Genomic DNA, 22,340 nt, shown 5'->3' with positions numbered 1-22,340 from the left:
TGTGTGTGTGTGTGTGTGTGTGTGTGTGTGTGTGTGTGTGTGTGTGTGTGTGTGTGTGTGTGTGTGTGTGTGTGTGTGTGTGTGTGTGTGTGTGTGTGTGTGTGTGTGTGTGTGTGTGTGTGTGTGTGTGTGTGTGTGTGTGTGTCTGTCGCGTGCGTGCGTGCGTGTGTGTGTCTGTCGCGTGCGTGCGTGTGCGTGTCAGAGAAAGAGAAAAGTAGGTCATCATGGCTTGCATTGGGCCAGACCCGTACACATTGCTGAGAGAACATGGCATGCCTCACAGTGTTTCTCTATCCTTTGTCACACACAGCTCATGGAAGTGTTTAGACTAGACGTGGGCTAAATTTGAACACTGTATGACCAATTAATAGTTATTTTTACCCAGTTGGTTCTGCACAGTGCCAGTGCAGAGCGGTTGTCTCTCTCTCTCTCTCTGCCGACTGCCTGTCCTTTGTTTTTCTTCCATGCAGCAAGATGCATGTGTAAACAGCTGACTCCACACTATGAATTATAACCTGCTCTATTCCTTTATTGCAGTGTGTGGAGATATCTGCTTTGTAATCAGCATTATCGCACATACTATTGTTCAAGTATGCATTTATCTAAATGGGGTTAGACTGATGTGTCTGTGCATTTTGTTTTTCTGCAGCTGTCCTCTGATTCTCTAAACTGGTCTCAGGTGTAGCTGTCAGAATGAGATGAGATGACTCCACTCATATAACCTTGGCCCAGTGACAGTTGTCACACTGGTGTATTGATAGAACGTGGAGATTGAGTTCAGATCTTTTGATACACATCAAACAAACTGACAATTGAGTTGGTGATCGGCTGACTGAAGAAGTTCTCATCATCACATGACAGTATTGCAGTCTCTTATGGATGCCGTTGGTTTTTAGTGTTGTCCCCCAGCAGGCTGTCTATCATGTGGCCCAAAGATAAACATCGGTTTTCAGGGATAGGCTTTCCTCAGAAATACAGTTGAAACCTGCCCTTGAGCTGCAAAGCTATTTCATAATGGCATTCAGAACATAGAGCTTTGTATTGTCTATGAGCTGGCCTGCATTGCTTTTGTAAAGGTTGCACTTCCAAGGCCATAAAGGAATGGTGTGAAACAATTGCTCTAATGTACTACTATGTCCATTCTATCAAAGCGTTAACATTAAGACTTCACCCTGAGGCCTTTGAATTCAGCCCTATTCTTCTAACCAGTCTCTGCAGGCCTAGCCTGTTTGTTTTTAGTGTACAGTATGTGTACCTATCTACAATCTTCAGTTCAGGATCCAGACCCTACAGCACTCTCTGCTTGACACCCAATGTAATTATAACGACTCAAATTTTTCCTAAAACCCTCTAGCCATATGGGTATTTCATCCGTTTTTCCATGATATTGCACAGTCGTTCTTCTGTACTATGAGGTCAGTGGTTTGATAGAGCAGCAGGAGAGCAGGCTATGTAATAAAACCCCACCCACCATGGGTGCACACTGCACAGGCTCCGGGAATCCTTAGTTGTGGTTAGTGAAGTAATACCCCCCAAAGTTCCAAAAATGCTCCCGCCCCCACAGTGCCCCCACAACCCTTGCTTTTTTGCTTCCCTGATTCTTTCCTTATCTGACAGTAAAGATGTTTTGGAACTAACTATTCCATACACTGATACACATAGCAGATAAACTGAGCAGACTGAGTATCTTGTTCTGTGCTATTTCATGTAACTCACCTGTGTACTGCAGTTGGTGTTGGTCAGAAAACCCCCTCCTTGTCTACTCTTCCATGAGGATTTATTTTGCTACTCTGGGGGAGGAGGTCTATACCAGAGATCTCTTAACACATGCAAAATAAAGCCATGTATTTATTGAGATGTTAATTTGTATGGTTGAAGCTTGATTTCTAGGACAGTTATCATCATACCAATCCTACAACAAACAAGTTACAGCAAGCTAGCAATGTCTATGTTTTAAAAGGAGCACTTCTGAAGCTGGGTTCACACACTCCAAATGCTGCAGCCTTGTTCATGTGGGTGCCCAGTTGCCCACAATAATATATTTGAATGAACTTTGAGCAAGTTTATATACAAAGTTGACCTAGGAGCATACAGTATACATTCATACACATACAGTATAGCGGTTATACTGTATGTGTATGAATGTATACTATATGCTCCTAGGTCAACTTCAATTTGCATTTTAAAATTCTTTCAAACATAATGTAATAATATAATAATCAACTCAACTCAGACTTTATTTATATAGCACATTTACAATGACCAGGGTGTGGTGCTGAACAAGAACAAGTTAAAAAATATAGCTGCAAGCAGCGATAAGGCGGGACCAAGAAAGAAGACAATACGCAATAAGAACAATATGCACAAATAAGACTGACGAGCTGAGTTGTCAGTACCCATATTTGAACACACAACCTTGTGGTCCAAAGGCAAGAGCTCTACTGACTGAGCTACACAGGACAATGAACATTTCATGCAAATTGCTCAAAAAAACAGGCAGAAAATTAGGTGTAAGCGTTTTTTAAAAGTGGCAGACAATCTGAGGGCGGAGCTTACTGATCAAAGTGACACATGTGTTCCCCACGAGTCAAGGAACAAGTGGAAACAAGTGCCATGACTTTTGGACAAACTAGGCATAAGTTATGCCTGTTCAAAGGTTTAATTTTTAAAAAAAAATGCCATAGCGCCCCCCTTTGACCTATAACAATTACAATTTGCAATTTAGGCATTTAGCAGACGCTCTTAATCCAGAGCGACTTACATTAAGCAATAACAAAAAGCAAGGCATACATTACATATATAAAAGTAGTTATCATAAGACATGCGTAAGCTAAGAACAGTGGAGTATCTATATCATGAAACTATATATGTAAACTATACATACTATACTATATTATATATTATACATGTGTACTATAAAATGCTATGACTACATAAAATGCAATTCTAGTGCTGTCTACGTAACATGCTATAAGTCTGTTTAAAATACTATCTAAGTCTACATAAAGTGCTATCTAAGGGGCTAGGCTAGGGCAAGTCATGCTACGGGCCATGGTGGTGTCTGAAAAGGTGGGTTTTCAGACTTTTCAGACTTCAGCGGAAATAAGACTGCGTTCAGTGATATTTGGCATGACCCTCTACCATACTGTACAGTTGCATTAGCATATGACGCTGCATGTATACATGTATTAGGGACAAAAGTGATTTTTTTTCACTTAAAAAAATGTACTACGAATATTTGTCCGTATAGGTCCAAAGTTCACGTGTAGAAGTTTTCGTGCATTTTGATCAAAGATCCTGGGAGGAGATACATTTAAACTGTGATCTAAAGGTCAGAGGTCAAAAGTCAGAACACGAAAGTTGTTCGGCATGAGGAGACACATATGTGTATCAAAGTGTCATTGCCAACGGTCAAACGGTTCATGAGATATGCACGTTCAAAGTTTGCATTTTCAATTCAGTGCTATAGCGCCACCCTTTGGCCAATGGTCATGGGCTTCGCATAGTCACTGTTTAGATTCCCGCGTTTCGCAAAAAACGACTGCACGGTTCAGCCAGAACAGCTATTTTTGGCGGAAGAAGAAGAAGAAGAAGGAGGAGAAGAAGAAGGAAAAAAACACAAAAACAATAAGTGACCAAAGTTACTTCGTGACTTTTTGGTCCCTTAACAAGAAAACAGCAGAAGAAAAACAAATAATGAAAAGAACAAGTTAACAGATCACAACAGCATACACAGGCGGCGGACCACATCGTCACCTCATGTCACTATGATGACTCAGCCGTATATTTTTGAATATCTATATATACCTATATACCGTCCTATACCTATATTCAGCTATAGTGTAGATTTTTGTCCTAACACAAACATTAAATGCCATTGACAATGAATGGAGAATTTACATCATATGTGTCTGAGCAAATCTGTATTTTTGTTAAATTCCCATTGACAATAAATGGAGAATTTACGTCATATGTGTCTGAGCAAATCGACATGTTACGTTATGATGATGTACAATGATAAGAGCGCTCCTCACTTCACACGGGTGTGATTTTTTAAATGTATAAAAGAAACTGGTTTGTGGGGTATATTGCAAGTAGGGGCACTCGGATAAACAGAAGGGGTATTAATGCAACAAATAAGGATGCCAACCGCTATAAAACCCTATAAAGAAATAGAAACAGAAATTAGGAGAACGGGGGTGAATGAGGGTGAAGGGTGAAGGAAGCAAATGAAAGTAACAGCATGAGGCAATGTGTGTGGATCTGACAACGGGTATATCAGATAACAGATAATGGGTGGGGCATGTAATCCCGCTATGCCTCGTTCCCGACATGCATGGCCCCGGGTAGGCCTATTTAATTAAACAATGCCTCACATTATTAGTTTAATACTATTAATAGTTTAATAAATAGTTTAATTTAAAATAATTATGTAACACCAATGGTGCAATAGTAAGGTTTTTCAATAGTGTAGGAACCACAGTTTGAGAAATCTGCACATCCAGTAAAGAATCCAGTACTAGCCACTAGCCAGTGATGTTTCACAATGCAAATCAGTATACTCCAACAAAAAGAGGCTGAACATCTTTCTCTCTCCCACTCCCATTTCCTCTGTGCATCCCTTGGGTTTGGGACAACCCTCATTCTTGACCTTATCTCTACCATGGACAGCCCCTCAAATATCTGTAGGTCAGGAAGGAAGGGAAAGAAGAGATTATGATTACCCCCAAATTCTGTCGTCTCACACTATCACATGTACTGCAGATATATATACATGTATCAGAATCAAAACAAACAAAAGAATGTTAATCTGTAAATGTACGCTGACCCAGCAGTTTAAAGGTTATATTTCCCAACACTCATTGTTTGAAATAATCAAAGGCAATGCCCTCCATCATTTGTACGTTATTGTGCACACATAGTGATCTTCTGATAGTCACAGTAGATTAAGAGTATAGGGGTTTGCTCACTGTGCTGTGGATTGAGTTGCAGTTCATTCTTCTCTTACTCTCTCAAACATCTGCAGCGCTTGGTGAAAACGTCCCCCATGTGACCAGCATACATCCATAATTCATCCTTCAGTTTTTCGCAGTGTTCCAATTCCACTTCCGCATGTTTACTGCGTGACCTTACTTTTCTCCACCCCCTCGACGGTTACAATTCTGTTTATTCTTACACTAGTGTGTTTGCGTGTGTCCCTGCTGTTGATTTATTGACGACATGGGAGCTAGCCAGCTACACGGTTTTCACACAGAGATAGCACGGCAGTTCCACAAAGTCAATACTTAAAAGGTTGTGTTATTATTATGTTATCACAGACATTCTATAAGGGTTATCTTTCCATGCTGCACTGCTCTGCCACGAGACACGCTGTACACAACTCTAACCTCCTGGCTGGAAGAAAATGTATGATCTCAGCTAAAAGGTTTTTGGGGAGGTATTTTGCAACGTTAAAGAGAGGACTGAAAGGTTCTACTAAATAAAGAATGAAAAAAGAAAAGCGAGAAAACCAAATGTACTGTTAAAGGAAGGGTGAGGATGTGTGTGTCTGTTGCCATGGGGATCTTTCCATTAACTCACCGGCTGGGGTTTTTTTCCCAAGCAGGGCTCAATCCACCTACACTGCAGACATTAAGACAAAGGAGACTTGAGGAGAAAGAGAGCCAAATGTCAGCGAGACAAAGACAACCAGTAGAGGTCTAGTGAGAGACGTTGTAGGCCTAACTGGTAATTCATGGGCTAAAGAGATGTAGAGGGGCACATAGATGAAAAGACAGGTGGAAAAACAGGATATAAACTTGAATCGGGGCAGGCAAGGAAGGGAGACCAGAGAGGCAGGTGAGATGTGGAGGCTTAGCCCTCCTCTTTAATTAGCATGGGACATAAAGGGTGCTATTTCAGGAAAATGACAAGCTTCCTCCTTAATCTTCTGACTATGCCATAATCTGTAAAACTTTGTTTTATGACCGACAACACCCCGAACAACGAACATCCTCAACTCCACCAAACGTGTGCACTCACAACATTTTGGTTTTGCAAACATTTGTGGACGCTGCATATACTCTTACCCTAATGTTATGTATAACCAGTGGGTTTTTACCCTTCAAGACGGTAACCCCTTTTGGGGTAGTTGTTGCTACAGTATGTACAGTATATAGCAACATCACATTTTTGTTCAGAAAACGTAGGTCAGGATTTCGAAAAATCTGCCTCAGTTCTAAATGGATGAACAGATACATGCCTAACTGCCTATTCTTAACTGTTACCAAAACAGAAATTCTAACTGGGGCCACATCTGTCCACAAATACTGTTTTGATGTCCATAATTTGCACTTGCATTGTACCATTAGGTACACTACTGTACTTGCTCTTGTGTTCCGCTGCATGTGTTCGACACAGCTCACTTTTTACTTTCCTCTCTGTCCACTTTGTAATGACTCTCTTTCTCCTCTTTTGAGGTGGGGCTTAAATGACGTAAACACAGGCGTCTCTCTCCATGCAGCTCTGTCTGCCTCAAGTGCCTAATAAGCCCCCCCCCCACCCACCACCAGAGCAGAGCACCAAACTCTGCCTCTCTCAATTCAAAACCCATCTGGGAACCACAGGCCGCCTGCTGTCACCGCCCAGTCTCTGTTTTGAACTCTCTCCCCTCAACTTACAGTATCACTACCACCAGAAGCAATGTCACTTACTTCTACACTGTGAAATCCTACACATTAGTTTAGTTTACACAGAAACATGACATTCACGAGCATGGCGTCCACATATACGCTGTGAGTTGAATTGGGTCTCCTGCGAATTATGACACATTGCGGTGCAGATAGTGACCTCAGTGTTCCAGGCTGATGAGGCAATGCTTTCTGTATGGGACGGGAAGGAGAGGTGGGGCACTCTATAACACAGTAGCTACTTGGAGCTCTGCAGGCAGGAAGATGAGTCATGACTCACACACACACACACACACACACACACACACACACACACACACACACACACACACACACACACACACACACACACACACACACACACACACACACACACACACACACACACACACACACACACACACACACACACACACACACACTCATGTACATTGTACTGTGCATCAGATATCAGGCAAAGTATAACTCAGGCTTACTGTGTTGAATATGAGATGTCAGAATGTTGAGATGTTTCTCTGTTCAAGGTTTTAAATCCTGTTTTGTTCTCTTCAGGTGCGGGAGATTCTTGGCCACTGTTCCTGTCCAGCTCAATTTCCCATGACCAAGGTGTCGGAGGGGAAGTACAAAGTTGGAGATTCAAGTGCCCTCATCTTCATAAGGGTATGACCTGGATATCAGGAATATGAAATCAATCATTTGTCAATACATTTACATAAAATGAGCATGTTAGGGGCATCAAGGTGGCGTAGGGCAGTAGTTCCCAAATTGGGGGTTGGGGGTCCCCAAATTATTTTGAGGGGGGGCGGTTCCCAGAAGATTATCTTAATGTTAACTTGGTAGATCTGCTTTTGGCTTCTGTGGCCCTAATACATGGAATGGCCTGCAAACAACAAACTACAAATTACAATTTACAATTACAATTACAATTACAATTACAATTACAATTACAATTACAATTACAATTTACAATTTACAATTTAGGCATTTAGCAGACGCTCTTAATCCATAGCGATTTACAATAAGCAAGAACAAAAAGCATGGCAATACATCACATACATAAAAAGTAGTTCTATATAATGAAAAATTGATCACATTGGTACCCCTGAGTCGTTTTATAACCTTGGTGAGCATACAGATCCCCACAATATGTAACTGTTTTTAGATCGTTTTGAAATTTGTCTTAGCTATTATTTGTAACCTATGTCATTCACATGTATACCTTTTGTTTACCTTTTCCTGATCTTCTGATGTATTATGATGATAATGATATTACTCGACGACACTGAAAATTAGTTTAATTACTCAGTGTAATTTCGAGAATAAATAAAACTTGAATGAATACAGTATACATTGTATACTGTATGTTGGCTTGTATACTATACTACTACTATACAGTATACAGACTGTTTCTAAAGTGACAATTGAAGGACTTTTGAGATCTTTTTAATACCAAATTGGCCAACTTGTGAAATATTACGTAAGAAAGAGGCGAACATTGTGAAAATAGCCGATCTACAAGTAGTAGTACTATTTTCACAATATTTATCTGTGGAACCAAGTCATACTAAACGCAATGCCTACAACCCCCCCCCCCCCCTACACACACACACACACACACACACACACACACACACACACGCACACACACACTGTGGAGAGTGGAGACTGATGTCTAAATCCTACACGGCATCGAGCTTGGCTAAGTGCTCCAATGAACACACGTGTTTGTGTCTTTTATGATATTGAGTTACATTTGATAACCTATGTGTTTGGATAAAGAAGTCTACCCTTTGGATACATTTGTATTTTGGTACCGTCAGTTGATTCTAACTATCTTCATATCAGTAAAATTGACAAGATCAACTAAATCTAGAGTTTGGGGCCGCTACGTGGCCAACATCAGTTGGACTGTGATTTAATTTCATAGTATCACTTTTGTTTGTAAATACATCGAAGATGCGAAGCGAATGTAATCCATTCCTAATAGATGAAGCCTTGGCCTGGAAGAGAGGGCATCAGGTGGTCTCCAACCTTCTTAGAGTGTTTCAACCCTCAACCACTAGGCTATGTGATTGCTCTCTCTCACTCTGCCTCTCTCTCTCTGCCTCTCTCTCTGCCTCCCTCCCTCTCTCTCTCTCTCTCTCTCTCTCTCTCTCTCTCTCCTGCTGGTGTTTACCATCTCCTTACATATCTCCTGAACACAGTTTTCACATTTGGTTCTGTACGGACTTCCAGTGAGACACAAATAGTCATTTCCTGACTTGGTCCTTATCTTCTTTCCAGCCTGTTTGTACTCGACTGTTTGTCTCAGACCCAACCCTAAGTTTTGCCACTACCCGTTCTGGCCTCTCCAGCCCGGGCTTGTTGATACTGCGTATTGGTTTTGTCTTATTTATCCTTCACATACCGCCCCTGGTTTAATGGACTCAATGCTGTCATTCTCAAGGGACCATTTATATAAGATAGGCCTATGTTTATAAGATACTGTAGGTCTATGTTCTGTCTGATTGGCTATAATGTCAATTACCTTGTTCTGGCACTCGGGTGGCACAGTAGTACAGTAGCTTGCTGCCCACCACCGTGGAGGTCCACCGTGGTGCATCAGGCTTTGTCCAGCATCTATACCAGTGGTTTTCAACCCTTTTCATGCCACGGTTCATTTTTGAGTGGTGTAAACCACTCCTACAACTGGCTTTGTTAGTCTGTGCAGAAAAAATGAGCATGGTTGCTATGTTCACCCTGTTCACCCGGGTGTGATTTCATTATTGAGTGGTGTAAACCACTCCTACAACTGGCTTTGTTAGTCTGTGCAGAAAAAATGAGCATGGTTACTATGTTCACCCTGTTCACCCGGGTGTGATTTCATTATGTCAGACATGATTTCATTACGTCAGACAATGAAATCATTCATTTACACCACTCAGTTCACACGGGTGTGATTTTTTTATTCTGCATTTGAGCCACGGACCACCATTTGATGATATTTAGCGTCTCAAGACCCAAAACTAAAGAATATTTTGTAAAGAAAAGGCGGGGATGTTGGATGGGTGGATAATCAGGTTGGATGTTTCGACTCAAACAGAGTCTTCATCAGGGCAAGTACAAAGACTCTGTTTGAGTCGAAACATGTTGGCTTATTTTAACTTTTCTAAATAAAGTACATTTATTTTTATCCACCCTCTCCTCATTTTTTAATCTTTTGAGTGCTTGGATCGCCGCCTTAACTTTAGTATTCCTTTCTCACTGATCCTTGTAGCATAAAATGAAACCAAATGGTCCCTTACGTTCTCAAGAGTTAAAGATCCAATAAGGGTGCATTTGCTTAGCAACTCTCCATAATTTAGCTGGGGACCACATGGACCACCTGGGAACCCCCTCAAGGACCACTGGTGGTCCCCGGACCACTGGTCTATAGGAATACAATTGGCCTGTGTTCAGGGGAAGAAAGCTGGGTGGGGAGAGGCTAATATCACTGCACCTAATTCTACGGGTGAAGTACTGTACTGTAACGGGCACTTGAGTGGCCGGAAGACTGGAAAAAGTGCTACAGTATGTAAATGCAGTCCATTTATCATTGACAATGACAGTTTGTAAAATATTCAGGTTAGGATTAGGTATTTTTTTTAGGAAAAAGGTTATGGTTATAGGGTTAGGGATTAGGGATAGGAATTTTGGAGTTAGGTTGGGTAGGTTAAGTAAACTGCTTGACATCCCCATTCCCCCCAAAACAGTATATGACAAGTGTGTGAGTGCGTGTGTGTGTGTGTGTGCGTACATACGCGCATGCATGCATGCTTCCATGCGTGCGTGTCTGTGTGTGCGTGTCTGTGTACATGCGTGTCTGTGTGACTGTGTCTGCTTTTAAGATTAGGCCCTGCCCACTATCTCCACCCTCTCTTCATTTCTCACTGAGGATGACAGTGATTATGCATATTCCCCAGCAGCTTTTCGTGCAGCTCACATGCTTTCCTTATTCATCTGTAGGGTGCAAGGCAGCTCACATGCTTTCCTTATTCATCTGTAGGGTGCAAGGCAGCTTGTTATTCATCTGTAGGGTGCAAGGCAGCTTGCTGGTAGCCACCATCACATGCTTTCCTTATTCATCTGTAGGGTGCAGGGCAGCTTGCTGGTAGCCGCCATCACATGCTTTCCTTGTTCATCTGTAGGGTGCAGGGCAGCTTGCTGGTAGCCACCATCACATGCTTTCCTTATTCATCTGTAGGGTGCAAGGCAGCTTGCTGGTAGCCACCATCACATGCTTTCCTTATTCATCTGTAGGGTGCAAGGCAGCTTGCTGGTAGCCACCATCACATGCTTTCCTTGTTCATCTGTAGGGTGCAGGGCAGCTTGCTGGTAGCCACCATCAAATCAAACAGTCCTCTATTTCGGTTGACAAGGAAGTAGATGGAGGCTAGAGGGATGGAGGCTAGAGGGATGGAGGCTAGAGAGGAAGCAAGGACAAAACATTTTATAAATCCATGTGGCGTCTGTTCCTTGTCCCTAGGAAGGTCTTCGACTATATGACAGAGGTGACTTGAATTGTTATGCACAGAGGCCGCAATGAATCATGAACGGCAAGCATAACATTCATAAAGCATGAGCATTTAGTGAGATGTTGGATCAACCTGCCTCCACTCTGACTACAAGTAGTCTCTGTATCCTGTTGCCATAGAAACAGGGACTGGGTCTCCACCGTTGTGAAGATTGGGATACCCCTTCATTGTTTTGGAAATAAGACAGCTGAGCCATGGAGAAGCTCTCAGCCTTATCACACTCCTTATATTTACTACTTGTAAACCAGCTTTTATCTTGACGTGTAATGGAGCATAAGCAGCAGTGCATATCTTCAGGATAGAGTAATGTGTACAAAAATAGTTCCATTTTGTACACTCTGAGTTACAGAGTCTTCATTTTGGTTCCTAACTATCATTCATTTAGCTGAGGGCCCCTGGAACCCCCTCAAAGATCTGTGAAGGTCCCCAAACCGAATGTTGAGAACCAGTGGTGTAGCATGTGAAGTACAGTGCAGCTATCCCTGTGATCAGCCGCGTCTGTTGCCCTGCTGCCCGTAACTCCTCCCAGCCTAAACCCAAGGATGACACATGTGCTTACTGCTTGCTGTGCTGCTGCACACAGGCTCCATGCCACCCCACACAGATGTAGAGCCACATTACTTTACCTCGCCTGCCCTCAGAAATGCGTAGCCGGCAGAGACAAAGAGGCTGCATACACAAAGCTGTCACATAAATGTGCTGCTTCAGTGAAGATGGCTTCTTCCTGGAGGGAGAGAGATACTCTGGGCTGATGCTGTGGTTCTGTCTGTGTCTCTGTGTGAGCAGACGAGTACACGAAGGGGCTCATCTACCGATCACCTCTTTTCTCTTTAGCTAGTTAGCTAGCTAGCTAGCCGCCCTAGATAGCGACCTTCTCCACTCTTCTCTAAAATCAAAGGCAAGGAGTCAAGGAAAGGAGGAGAGACGAGTCGTTGCCATGATAATTCTACCAGTGTGCAAAACCAGCTGACAGGAAAAGAGAGTATAAAGAACAGTGTTTTGCATGGCACCATGTCTCTATTATTCTCCCCTTTGACATTTTTGTGTTGGCATGGCGATGATGATCAGTGCATAATGGCAGCAGCTGGGAGGGATGTGGGAAGGGGTGGGTGTAGGGCAAGGAGCAGCAGGGACACAGGCAAGGGTGCATCTTTGGGACTGTTACATAACATTGTGGGGGCGAAAGAGGGATTGTGGCCCTGTGGGCAACTGCTCAGCATGCTGCCCCACTGGTGGAATTTGCATATCTATTGATTTGATTTGATCTGCCTTCTGTGTGTTAGCCTATTGCAATTAAAATGGAAATGCACTCTGTTGAGCTGTCAACTTGCACTACTCGCACACGAGCAGAGCACACAACTTATCTCACCACTACACTGGGTTCTAAATATTTTAAGTTTATATAAGTTTGAAACTCAAATTGGTTACGTCATCCACATATGTCAGTGTTGTCCCTCGGAACCACCGTTAAATAAATATAAATATACATAGTTACGTCATCAGCCAATCCCTGATTGGCCGAGCGACGCCACCAACATACAGAGTCAATCCAATTGGCCGAGGGGGCCACCGACATACGCAGCAAGCTGCCAACTTGCGCTCTGATTGGCAGAGCGACGCCACCAAAAATACACAATCCCTGCTTGGATTGGCCGAGCGACGCCACCAACAATACACAATATGCGACGCCACCAACAATACACAATACAGGGACCACCAAAAATTCACAATCCCTGATTGGCCGAGGCATACGCAGCCGAAAACCGTACTTGCGCTCTGCTCGCGCAAGTAATACGCTCTGGTTGTAACTCTATGTTATGAGGGGGGGGTGGCTATACTGTAACACTCACGGTTTTACAATGTGTTGTGTGTGTTTCCATCAGTGCTCCCTTATGTTTATCTGGCTGTGTCTGATTTCTTCTTTCTTCCTTCAGGTTCTTCGTACTCATGTGATGGTGCGGGTGGGCGGAGGCTGGGACACATTAGAACACTATTTGGACAAGCATGACCCCTGCCGCTGCGCTGCCTTTGGTGAGATCACTTCCTGTTCCCTTATACAAAACAAAGTCATTGCTTTGTCTTGCAGTTGAACTTTAGAATTCACTTATGATTTAATAGATTTATGACTTAAAACAGCTGATTCACATGTGACACGCTTGTATTTAGACTGCGAATTATTCATCAGCTTGACTTTATTGTGTCGTATTTGTATAATCTATGTGGGTTACAAGATGTGTTCTTATAAAGCAAAGTAATTTATCCCCTACTCCCCACTGCTATCTCATTCAAGGTTAAGTAAGTGTTGTAAATGCCAACCAATCAGCCATACATGTTGCCATAAACAGGAGAATAATTATCAATGTTAATATGTATCCTCACTTTAGAGGGGCAGCACAAGTAACCATGGTTATAGCATAGGTTAGGCTTTTAAACCCCTGGAGTGTGATAGCTCTTATGCGTAGGTCCACAACACTGCCAGTGGGATGATGGGAGAGGCCTTCGGTCTGGTGAGACCAGCTGTAGTCATGCTTAGTACTGCAAGAGAGATCATATGGTCCTGTCTGTCTGTCGATAAGAACTGTACCAGAAAGTATGGTTACGCAGATGATCTGGCCATAATGCTGCGACAAGTCAATGGAAGAGGGTCTCAAACAGGATATGGGCATGCAGCTTGGTGGCCGTGGCAAACCATCTCAACAACAGAGAAGCGAAAAAGGAACCTGGAGTTCCAACAAGCCCCAAAGTACCTCGGCATATGCTGGATAGGACACTGTCCTTCAATCAACATAGAAGACGTGTGTGTCCCCCTGCCTGTCCTTGCAGGAATTGCCCTGGACATTTTGACAACGATAGTCGTCAAATGTCCCCCCCTCCCTCTGTGTAAATAATAGGATGATCACTAGTATTCATCTGAGTACATATATGGGTTGACTTTCCTATCTCAATGAAGTAGCAACCTAATATAGGCTCTCCATTGTCGCCGTGTATGAGCCTAGGGATATCGATATGGTGCTCAGCTGTGGTTTATTTCTGGCCTCCTGTTGATGACTATTATGTCCTGCTAGGCTGTGGGTGTTGTCACAGGCTGGCTGGATGTGCTGCACATGTCTGTCCTAACATTTCCTTGCCATTTGTCTCCCCAGCCCACCGCTACCACCAGGCCAAGGCCAGCGGTCAGAGCCAGGGTGGCCACAGTAAGTCCTCTAGTGCGCACTCATCCCGCTCCACGAGCCCTGGGCCGCATTGGCGCAACGAAGGCATAGCCCCTTACAAGCCTCCATCTGATAGGCGCACTCTGGAGCCTCCCTCGGCCCTGTGTGCTCCGTCTTCCAGCACAAGGCCTGGTCGGTCTCACCACCCCTCTGGCAACACCGAGCCAGACTCCTGCGCTGCGCGCGCCCTGCTCCCACGGCCACCAAGAGATCGATCAGAACCCCGACTCTTTAATCCTCTCAGGTGTGTGCACGTGCATCTGCATGCAGCAAAGCAGCCTTGCAGGCCACATCTACTTATCACCAATTTCTACACACACACACACACACACACACACACACACACACACACACACACACACACACACACACACACACACACACACACACACACACACACACACACACACACAAATGCACATGTACTGACTGTTTACACACAAAGCGAACATACCCAAGCCAAGAAAAGGAAGCTACAGATTAGACCAGTACAGATTTATCTAATCTCAGGTGACATTGCACATAAGCCCAACACACACAACCATCCTCCTGTGCCCCCTAGTGGCCTCTCCACCCACCTCTCTTCTTTCCCCTCTTTTCTCTCCCCTTTCCTCCCTCCTTTCTGTTTTTATCCAGTTAATTAAACTAATGACTGTCAGAACTTGGCTAGGATCCAGCAGCAGAGCTGTTGATCAAGCCCTTGTCTGCCCTCTCTCAACGGCACGCAGTTCATTGGATTGAAACAGCATGGGGTTAAGAGGAGAGGAAAAACACTGTTTGAACCGATGTGTCTCAGAAGTGGTGTGATAGTCAGAGTGTTGGTATGTTAAAGCCTATAAAGTTTCTCACTGTGGATTGTTAATAGTGTGAGATCTGCCCGGTTCCCTCATAAGCCTAACCAAATGTTGAGTTAGTCACATACTTTATACATACGTCAGTGTGGAGGCGCCATTGTTCAACACAATTAGGATTTGAGGGGTGGTTTACTTTGGCTTCTATCCAATGTGTGGCTCAGTTTCCTTGTTGAGTGACAACTCATAGTGGGTGTCAAGGCAACCTCTCTGAATTACCCATGTGTGGGTGGGGCATCACCCTCAAATGCGCCAGACTAGACAAGGCATAATCTGACATCTATCCCCAGACTCAGACAACTGTTCCCAGCTTTGCTATCTAGGGCAGTAGGTCAACAGGTGGAGAGACAGTACACTTTATCTAATTTGTAAGGTTACATACAGCCTTGGTACCTAGGTTGGAGTGTTCCTTGTTAGGTACCTGGTTTGTCCAACACAAAAGTTTACATGAACTGACACAAAAGCCAGAAAGTAATGTAAAATGTGACACAGCGCTGGTCTCCATGAGAATCAAGCGTCTCGGCTGTGTACACTGTACAGTACTCGCACCAATCAAGCCTCTCACATAACAGATGAACTAACCGACAGATATATGATACTACATGATATGATATGGTTAACACATCAAGTTAACCAACGATCTCGCCCATGTTGGCGATATCACAGGGATAGGTTTTCCCGGGGAGGTTTTCATTTTATAGTTTACACGGTGGCCGCGCTCCCCAAAACACAGAAAACACAGAGATTCAGATTGTCTTCTTCTGACAGACACAAGACATTCATCTTTTTCACTTCTCGGAAACCGCTGGTCCGATCGAATTGCCACTCAGCACGCCCCCCCCCCTGGGGGACACACAACCAGACACACAAGTTTGATGTCAAACAGTCAGGCGGCGCCTGAGTTGTGCCCGAGACATGACGGACGGACGGACGGACGGACGGACGGACGGACAGACAGACAGACAGACAGACAGACAGACAGAGCCTATGATCTTTACATATAAGGGGTTGGACCCCCCCGATCTCAATAGTGAGGAATTGAGGATGTTGGAATTAGATCATACAGTATATTCACTGAAGAATTAATACATATTGTAAATAACAGCAAAAGCTATAAAGTGAACTAAAATAAACTTTAAAAAATACCATAATTACAAAATAGGTGTCTTTGAAACAGAAAGAAAGAGGAAATGTTGGCCTGTGGAAGAGGTGAGGCCATTGTGTCACCAAAATCTGTATCTTTATTGCAAATTGAATTATTATCATTATAGGTATCATATTTATACCACATATTGTAATGTCTTAATCTAATCTTAATCTTAATCTTGATTGTTCTGTAAATAATTGGCCCATCTGTAAAAAACATTTCTTTCAGTTGAAATATTACTTTTACTTTTGTTTGTTTGTCAAGTGACACATTGCATGACATTGTGTTGCAGATGGATGAACTAGGTTTTACTATGATTTAGTGAGGCCTGGGTTAGTTAGTCAGTTTCTCTGAGGGTACCACTGTTTTGTGTCAATGGATTGGTGTGTGGTACTAAGGAGAGAGAGCGCTGTGTGAGGGTTTAGGTTAGAACATCCACTGGACCTATAATCCTGCCCCCACTTGCTCTCATGTTCCCTGTAATCCCCCTGGTTGTCACTGCCTACTCATCCAGGAAGCCCCACACCCTAGGTTGGTCAGACTGCCTGTGCAGAGTAACAACATAGAGAGATTCACAGTCTCAGAATGTCACAGATTAGAGGTCATTTCATGGACTGAAGGTAGAGGATATTTACTGTAAACCTGCTATGGCCATACAGAGCAATATGGTGCTGTACTACTTATTGCATCAAGGGACACGTGTCGTGAACTGGTTCTTTCTATTAACACATAAACTAATACAGTTAAGTAAATACAGTTAAAGCACATTCATTTCCTTTCTTTGTTGCAGGAATAAGGAGGCAATGTTGCCAATGACAAGGCGTCTGTCAGGGGATAGTGACTCCTCCACTGCCTCCTCAAAGGGAGGAGGAGGAGGGGGGGGACGCTACCCTCTAGGGAGCACCGCACGCCGCCGTTCAGGTGAAGACGTGGTTCTGCTTGTCAACCGTAAGGAAGGGAAGCATATGATTGAGCGGCCTGGAGGAGGAGCTCAGACTCCTGGCCTACGTCCCCCGATGCCCCGTGCACGCAGCCACTCTCGGGAGCGTCCCACGCCTGCTCCTATGCTCAAACCCACCCCGCCGCAAGCACCCTCTGATGGAAGCAGAACCTCCCGCACAGACAGGGGACGCTCTCTTGGAAACGAAGGGCCCAGGAGATTTCCACGTTCACAAAGCCAAGGCAAGCTGCCCAACCGGACTCGGCCCAACGATGCTAGCCCTGGAGCATCTCCCCGCCACAGGGACCCCCAGCCATCAGACAGGCGGGAGGACCTTCGAGGAAAACAAGCAGCCCCTGCCACCCCCAGAATTTTTAGTGGCTTCACCAGGAGACAGTCCTCCTCATGCTCCAACTCACCCATTAAAGGGGTCCAGAGCAACAACAGCAGCCCCAATAAGAAGACCACAGTCACTCCCAGGCCTCCGGCCCCTCGTTCTCCCTCTGTGGGAAAAAGCAGGCTGTTGCCACCAGTCACCTCAGGAGGCAGACGTTCCCCACACTCCTTACCTCGCAGCTCTCACCACCACGGCCCCCGATCCCCTCGGACCTCCCACAGCCCTCGCTCTACCGGTCGAGGCCATCATAGGGATTGGTCTGGGCTGGAGCGCCAGGAGCCAGATGAACCAGAGGGACTGGGCTTCCAGATGCTCCCCACTCTCGATCCCCAGAGGGAGCAGGAGCTTTATCGCAGCTTTGAGGCTGAGTTCCTGGCTAACCAGGCCAGAGGAGAACCTAGCAGACCTCCCTTGCTGTTGCCTGTCTCCACACACCAACAGCAGGTGGGTGGAAAGCTCTCAGTGCCAACCTCTGCTGATCCTAATGTCACTGACTCTGCCTATTCCTCCTCCAATTCTTCCACCTCCTCTCTGAATGTCGCGGCCAAGATAGGAACTCTGCCTGACCTCAGGGAATCCAAGAGAATGAACCCTCGTCACTACCCGCGGGACGACCCTTTGAACTTAATGCACGGACACAACCCAGCAGGACTGCACAATGGTGGACAAGGAGAGTGCTGGGGTGAGCGAGGGGGGGGTCTTAGGAAGCTCCCTGCTATCTCCAGCTCAATGGAGGAGAGGGAGTTCCTGAGTACCATACCTGGACTCAGAGATACAGAGCCAGCCAAATCCATGAATCAGGCCCCATCCCAGCCTCACTCTAGGAATATGAACGGAGAACATGGAGGTTGCCCTCCCTCTGGGGTGCTAATAGACCAACAGGCTCCGCTTGATTGGGGCTCAGGACCTGAAGGAGATGTTCCTCTGGAGGATCAACAGCCAAACCTACCATATGACTTGAAAGACGGTGACCCCAACGATGACCTTCCTCCTCCGGAGGCCTGCCCCTCACCAGTGGCCCTCCCCCCTTCTGAGGATTGCTCCTTTCAAGACTCCTCTAGTGAAAACTCCTCCATGTGCTTCAGTCTGAGTGAATCACGTTCGGAGTCCTCCCCCCCGCCTTCACCGCTGGCCAATGGGGACGCTGCTGGAGGGGTGGTGCTACGGCCAAAGAGAGGACAGAAGAAGGCAGAGAGGGTACCTTCCATCTACAAGCTAAAACTGAGACCAAGGATTAGACCTCGCACTGACAACCGGCCAGACAACAGCCCCTCGCGTATCCCCACCCCGGTCAGCTACAGAGACCTGCAGGCACACGATCACCTCTCCCCTTGTAACACTCCACCGCTGTCCCCTCAGAGCTCCCGTGCAAATGGCCACACATCCTCTCGCAAGGGCCTGCACCAGGCCTTTGCAGAACTCATCCACCCCCAGACACACTCCTCAGCTATGGGCAACAAAGAGTGCTCGTACCCTGGACAGTCAGGTAGCCTGGACTCTGATGCCTGGATGTAGCACAAAACTGTAGAGTGCAACAAAAGAGGGATTTTGTTGTCATACGATCACTGTCTAAAAGGACTGGAGACCAGGCTGTGGACTGTTGGTATAGCATGTTGCACACTTTTCTTTTTCTCTTTTTTGGCCTCTTCATATCTGTGGGGGTTTCCATGATATTTTTTTGCACTCAAGCCAAATTATTTATTACCAAAGGAATTAGTTTTACTTTCATTTTAATGTATGCATGGTGATTGATCATATTCATAATCATAACATAAGGTGTCTTGAAAAGCTCATGATTGCTGCCACTGCAGAGAGGGAAAGAAAGAGAGATAGCATATGTGCTGCCATGTGCCCCACCGCAGGGCATACTGTAGTCAAGTGCCAAGGACTAGAATAGATAACCTGTGGACAGTAGAACACTAGTCAGAAGTCAAATGAGTTGGCTCCCTCTTGTGGTTGACCACATCATTTATGCTTGCCATGATAGTCTACTCCTGGTAGGGTGACTGTGATATCTCACTGTTGCTCAAGGTTAAATGACTATCTTGATTTACCGCAATTCTGTGCTCAAATACTCAAATACACAGTACTATAATGTGCAACGACTGTGATGTACCTATCTATATACCCTATCAGATGAAAAGAACACACTACATGTTGCATACTGTATGTGCACACTACCATACATATAGAAATGTGTACTATTGTTACTGTATGATATCACCGTCTCACAACTATTCAACATGCAGAAGCTTTTAGGTTTTTAATGTTCTCGTTGAATGCAGTAAAAACATTCACATTTTATTTCTATTTCTACTGCAGTGAGTTAAGTCGATTAGGATATTACTGTGTGTCATTGTCACTGAATGAGCAACGTTGAGTTCTTCTTTCATCAATACTGTACCCTGGAATTCAACAAAATATTTAGTATTTATGGGCAGAAGACACAATTGAAAAAGGATTGAATACAAATATGTAAATACTTATGTGGATAAATGAATGAATACTACAATACTGGGTATTGTGTATATAACAGGTGTTGAATATATAATGTACATATTCACTGTATTAAGTTTTATGCCGCCTTAGCTATGCAATATTGCTGTTGGAGATGCCTTCAGAGTTCCCTTTGCCTTAAAATATTTTGGTGGACTTGTTTTTGAATGTGTTTTTGTCAGTGTGCTCTATTGAGCAACTAGAATGCCATAATCATCATGACCACTTTCAGAAAATGACAAATGGTTTGAGCGTTAAATTGTGGACATAAGTGGGAAACATTTCCATTTTTAGTTTAAAAATACTTGATGTACATAAACATGATAAAGATGCATATTTATTGCCTCTGAGTCCCTCGATGGCTATCACATTGACACACATCTTAAAGGGATAGTTCACCATTTTTGAACTTAAGTTGTATGAAATACTTGCCATTAATATAGTGGTTGCAACTGTATTAATTGATTGCCCGAGTCCCGTGGTGGGAGTTCTGCTCTGGTTTTGGTGAATATTAAGTAGTTCCGGTCATTTTGTGGTGGGCACTGGGGCCCCGCATTAAAAGTAAAGTAATCCACAAAACCATTGTCATTTGTATTGTTGACCTATTTCTAAACTATTAGTGCAACTTTCGTTCAACTTTGACCCCTCTATCACATGGAGCTATTGTTTGGGGCGTAGTGATGGGAGGACACAAAAAACATAGTTCCGTGTGATAGAGGGGTAAAGAATGAACGAAAGTTGCACTAATATTTTAGAAAAAGGTCAACAATACAAATTACGTTAGTTTTGTGGATTAATTTGCTTTTAATGAGTGACCCCAGTGCCCCCCCACAAAATGACCGGAACTATTCACCAAAACCAGAGCAGACTCAGGCAATCAATTAATACAGTTGCAACCACTATATTATTGGCAAGTATTTCATACAGCTTAAGTTAAAAATAATCTGAACTATCCCTTTAAATCTAATTTATGCTTAATCTCTATGCTATATAATTTAAACAAATTATATAGTGTCACTTGCTGTAAATAACACTTTCAATAAAAGAAAATGCATTGTGAAAAAACTGTTATTTTTGGCAAACAGCACATTTTATGTGGCAAACTAAATTAGGCTTTTAGAAAGCACAGGGTCGCTGTCATTTACATACATGACATGGTCTATGGTGACATCTAGTGGACTTGTATTGGTTGTACAAAGTAATCATGTATTTTGTTCAAACTGAGCCAGATGGTACATAATGTGCTTTTTCCCCCTATATTATTGAATTCTCTCTTTAAATGTACTTACATTTTCTGGAATGTCATGTTTCTATGCTGATTGAAGTGGAGCAGGAGGTATTATTACATTTTGGGGATCAAGAAAGAATTGGTTTGACTTGAGTGAATGCATGCAAAACAACACTTGGATTATGGGACATACGTAATGACTAGGGTTCTGTGATCTTGTGTGGTTACATCTAACATTATAAAATATCTTGCTGAAATGAGAGGGCTATAGTATTGGTATCCTGCAGAATACTAATTGTTGATTATGGAGACTTACTGTGGCCAGCCTGTGATGTCATTCATCTATGTCATGACATATATGACGTACGACTCAAATTTGGGTTGAGGTTTCAGACCGATCCGAGCCCCATTGACATCCATTACGAAAATAAAATTAAAAAAAACTTTAAAACATGTTCTCTGGCCTATACTGGCAGTGAAATTCGGAGATTAGCTCAGGACACACAGAGACATACAGACACATACAGTCCCTCTTATATAGACAGCTAGCTTCCTGCAGAGCCATCTTGTAAAATAAATGAGGTTTTAAAATTATGATCTACTTTTCTAAAAGCCTGCTGGCATTTTTTATTTGAGGGTTTGGACAGAAGTGATGATGATGGTGTTTGTTTACAATATATGAAAAAGAGTTCACAGTGATTGGAATAGAATGTTTAACTTTCAATGTACAAAACCTATAAGAATATGTACATGGTGGAGGTAAAGAAGGGAGTGGTGTTGGATTTTAGTAATTTATGTACATTACATGTATTGAAGACCTCAGTCTTGAGTGACAGCTGTCTCTTCTG

The 22,340-nt window shown here is 43.8% G+C and overlaps 1 protein-coding gene across 1 annotated transcript in view; it reads left to right on the top strand.

The window, feature by feature from the left end:
* The window catches only part of gas2l1 (growth arrest-specific 2 like 1), a 30,403-nt gene extending 8,618 nt beyond the window's left edge, over window positions 1-21,785 (top strand). Inside the window, exons 2-5 of the mRNA XM_079517345.1 lie at window positions 7,221-7,328; window positions 13,156-13,252; window positions 14,365-14,677; window positions 17,222-21,785. Coding sequence (XP_079373471.1) covers window positions 7,221-7,328; window positions 13,156-13,252; window positions 14,365-14,677; window positions 17,222-19,283 — 2,580 coding nt within the window. The 3' untranslated portion in view covers window positions 19,284-21,785. The remainder of the gene's footprint in view (window positions 1-7,220; window positions 7,329-13,155; window positions 13,253-14,364; window positions 14,678-17,221) is intronic.
* The last annotated feature ends 555 nt before the right edge of the window (window positions 21,786-22,340 follow it).

This window comes from Electrona antarctica (assembly GCF_951216825.1).
Source record: "Electrona antarctica genome assembly, chromosome: 12".
NCBI lineage: Eukaryota > Metazoa > Chordata > Actinopteri > Myctophiformes > Myctophidae > Electrona > Electrona antarctica.
This window is presented reverse-complemented; position numbering and strand designations above follow the sequence as displayed.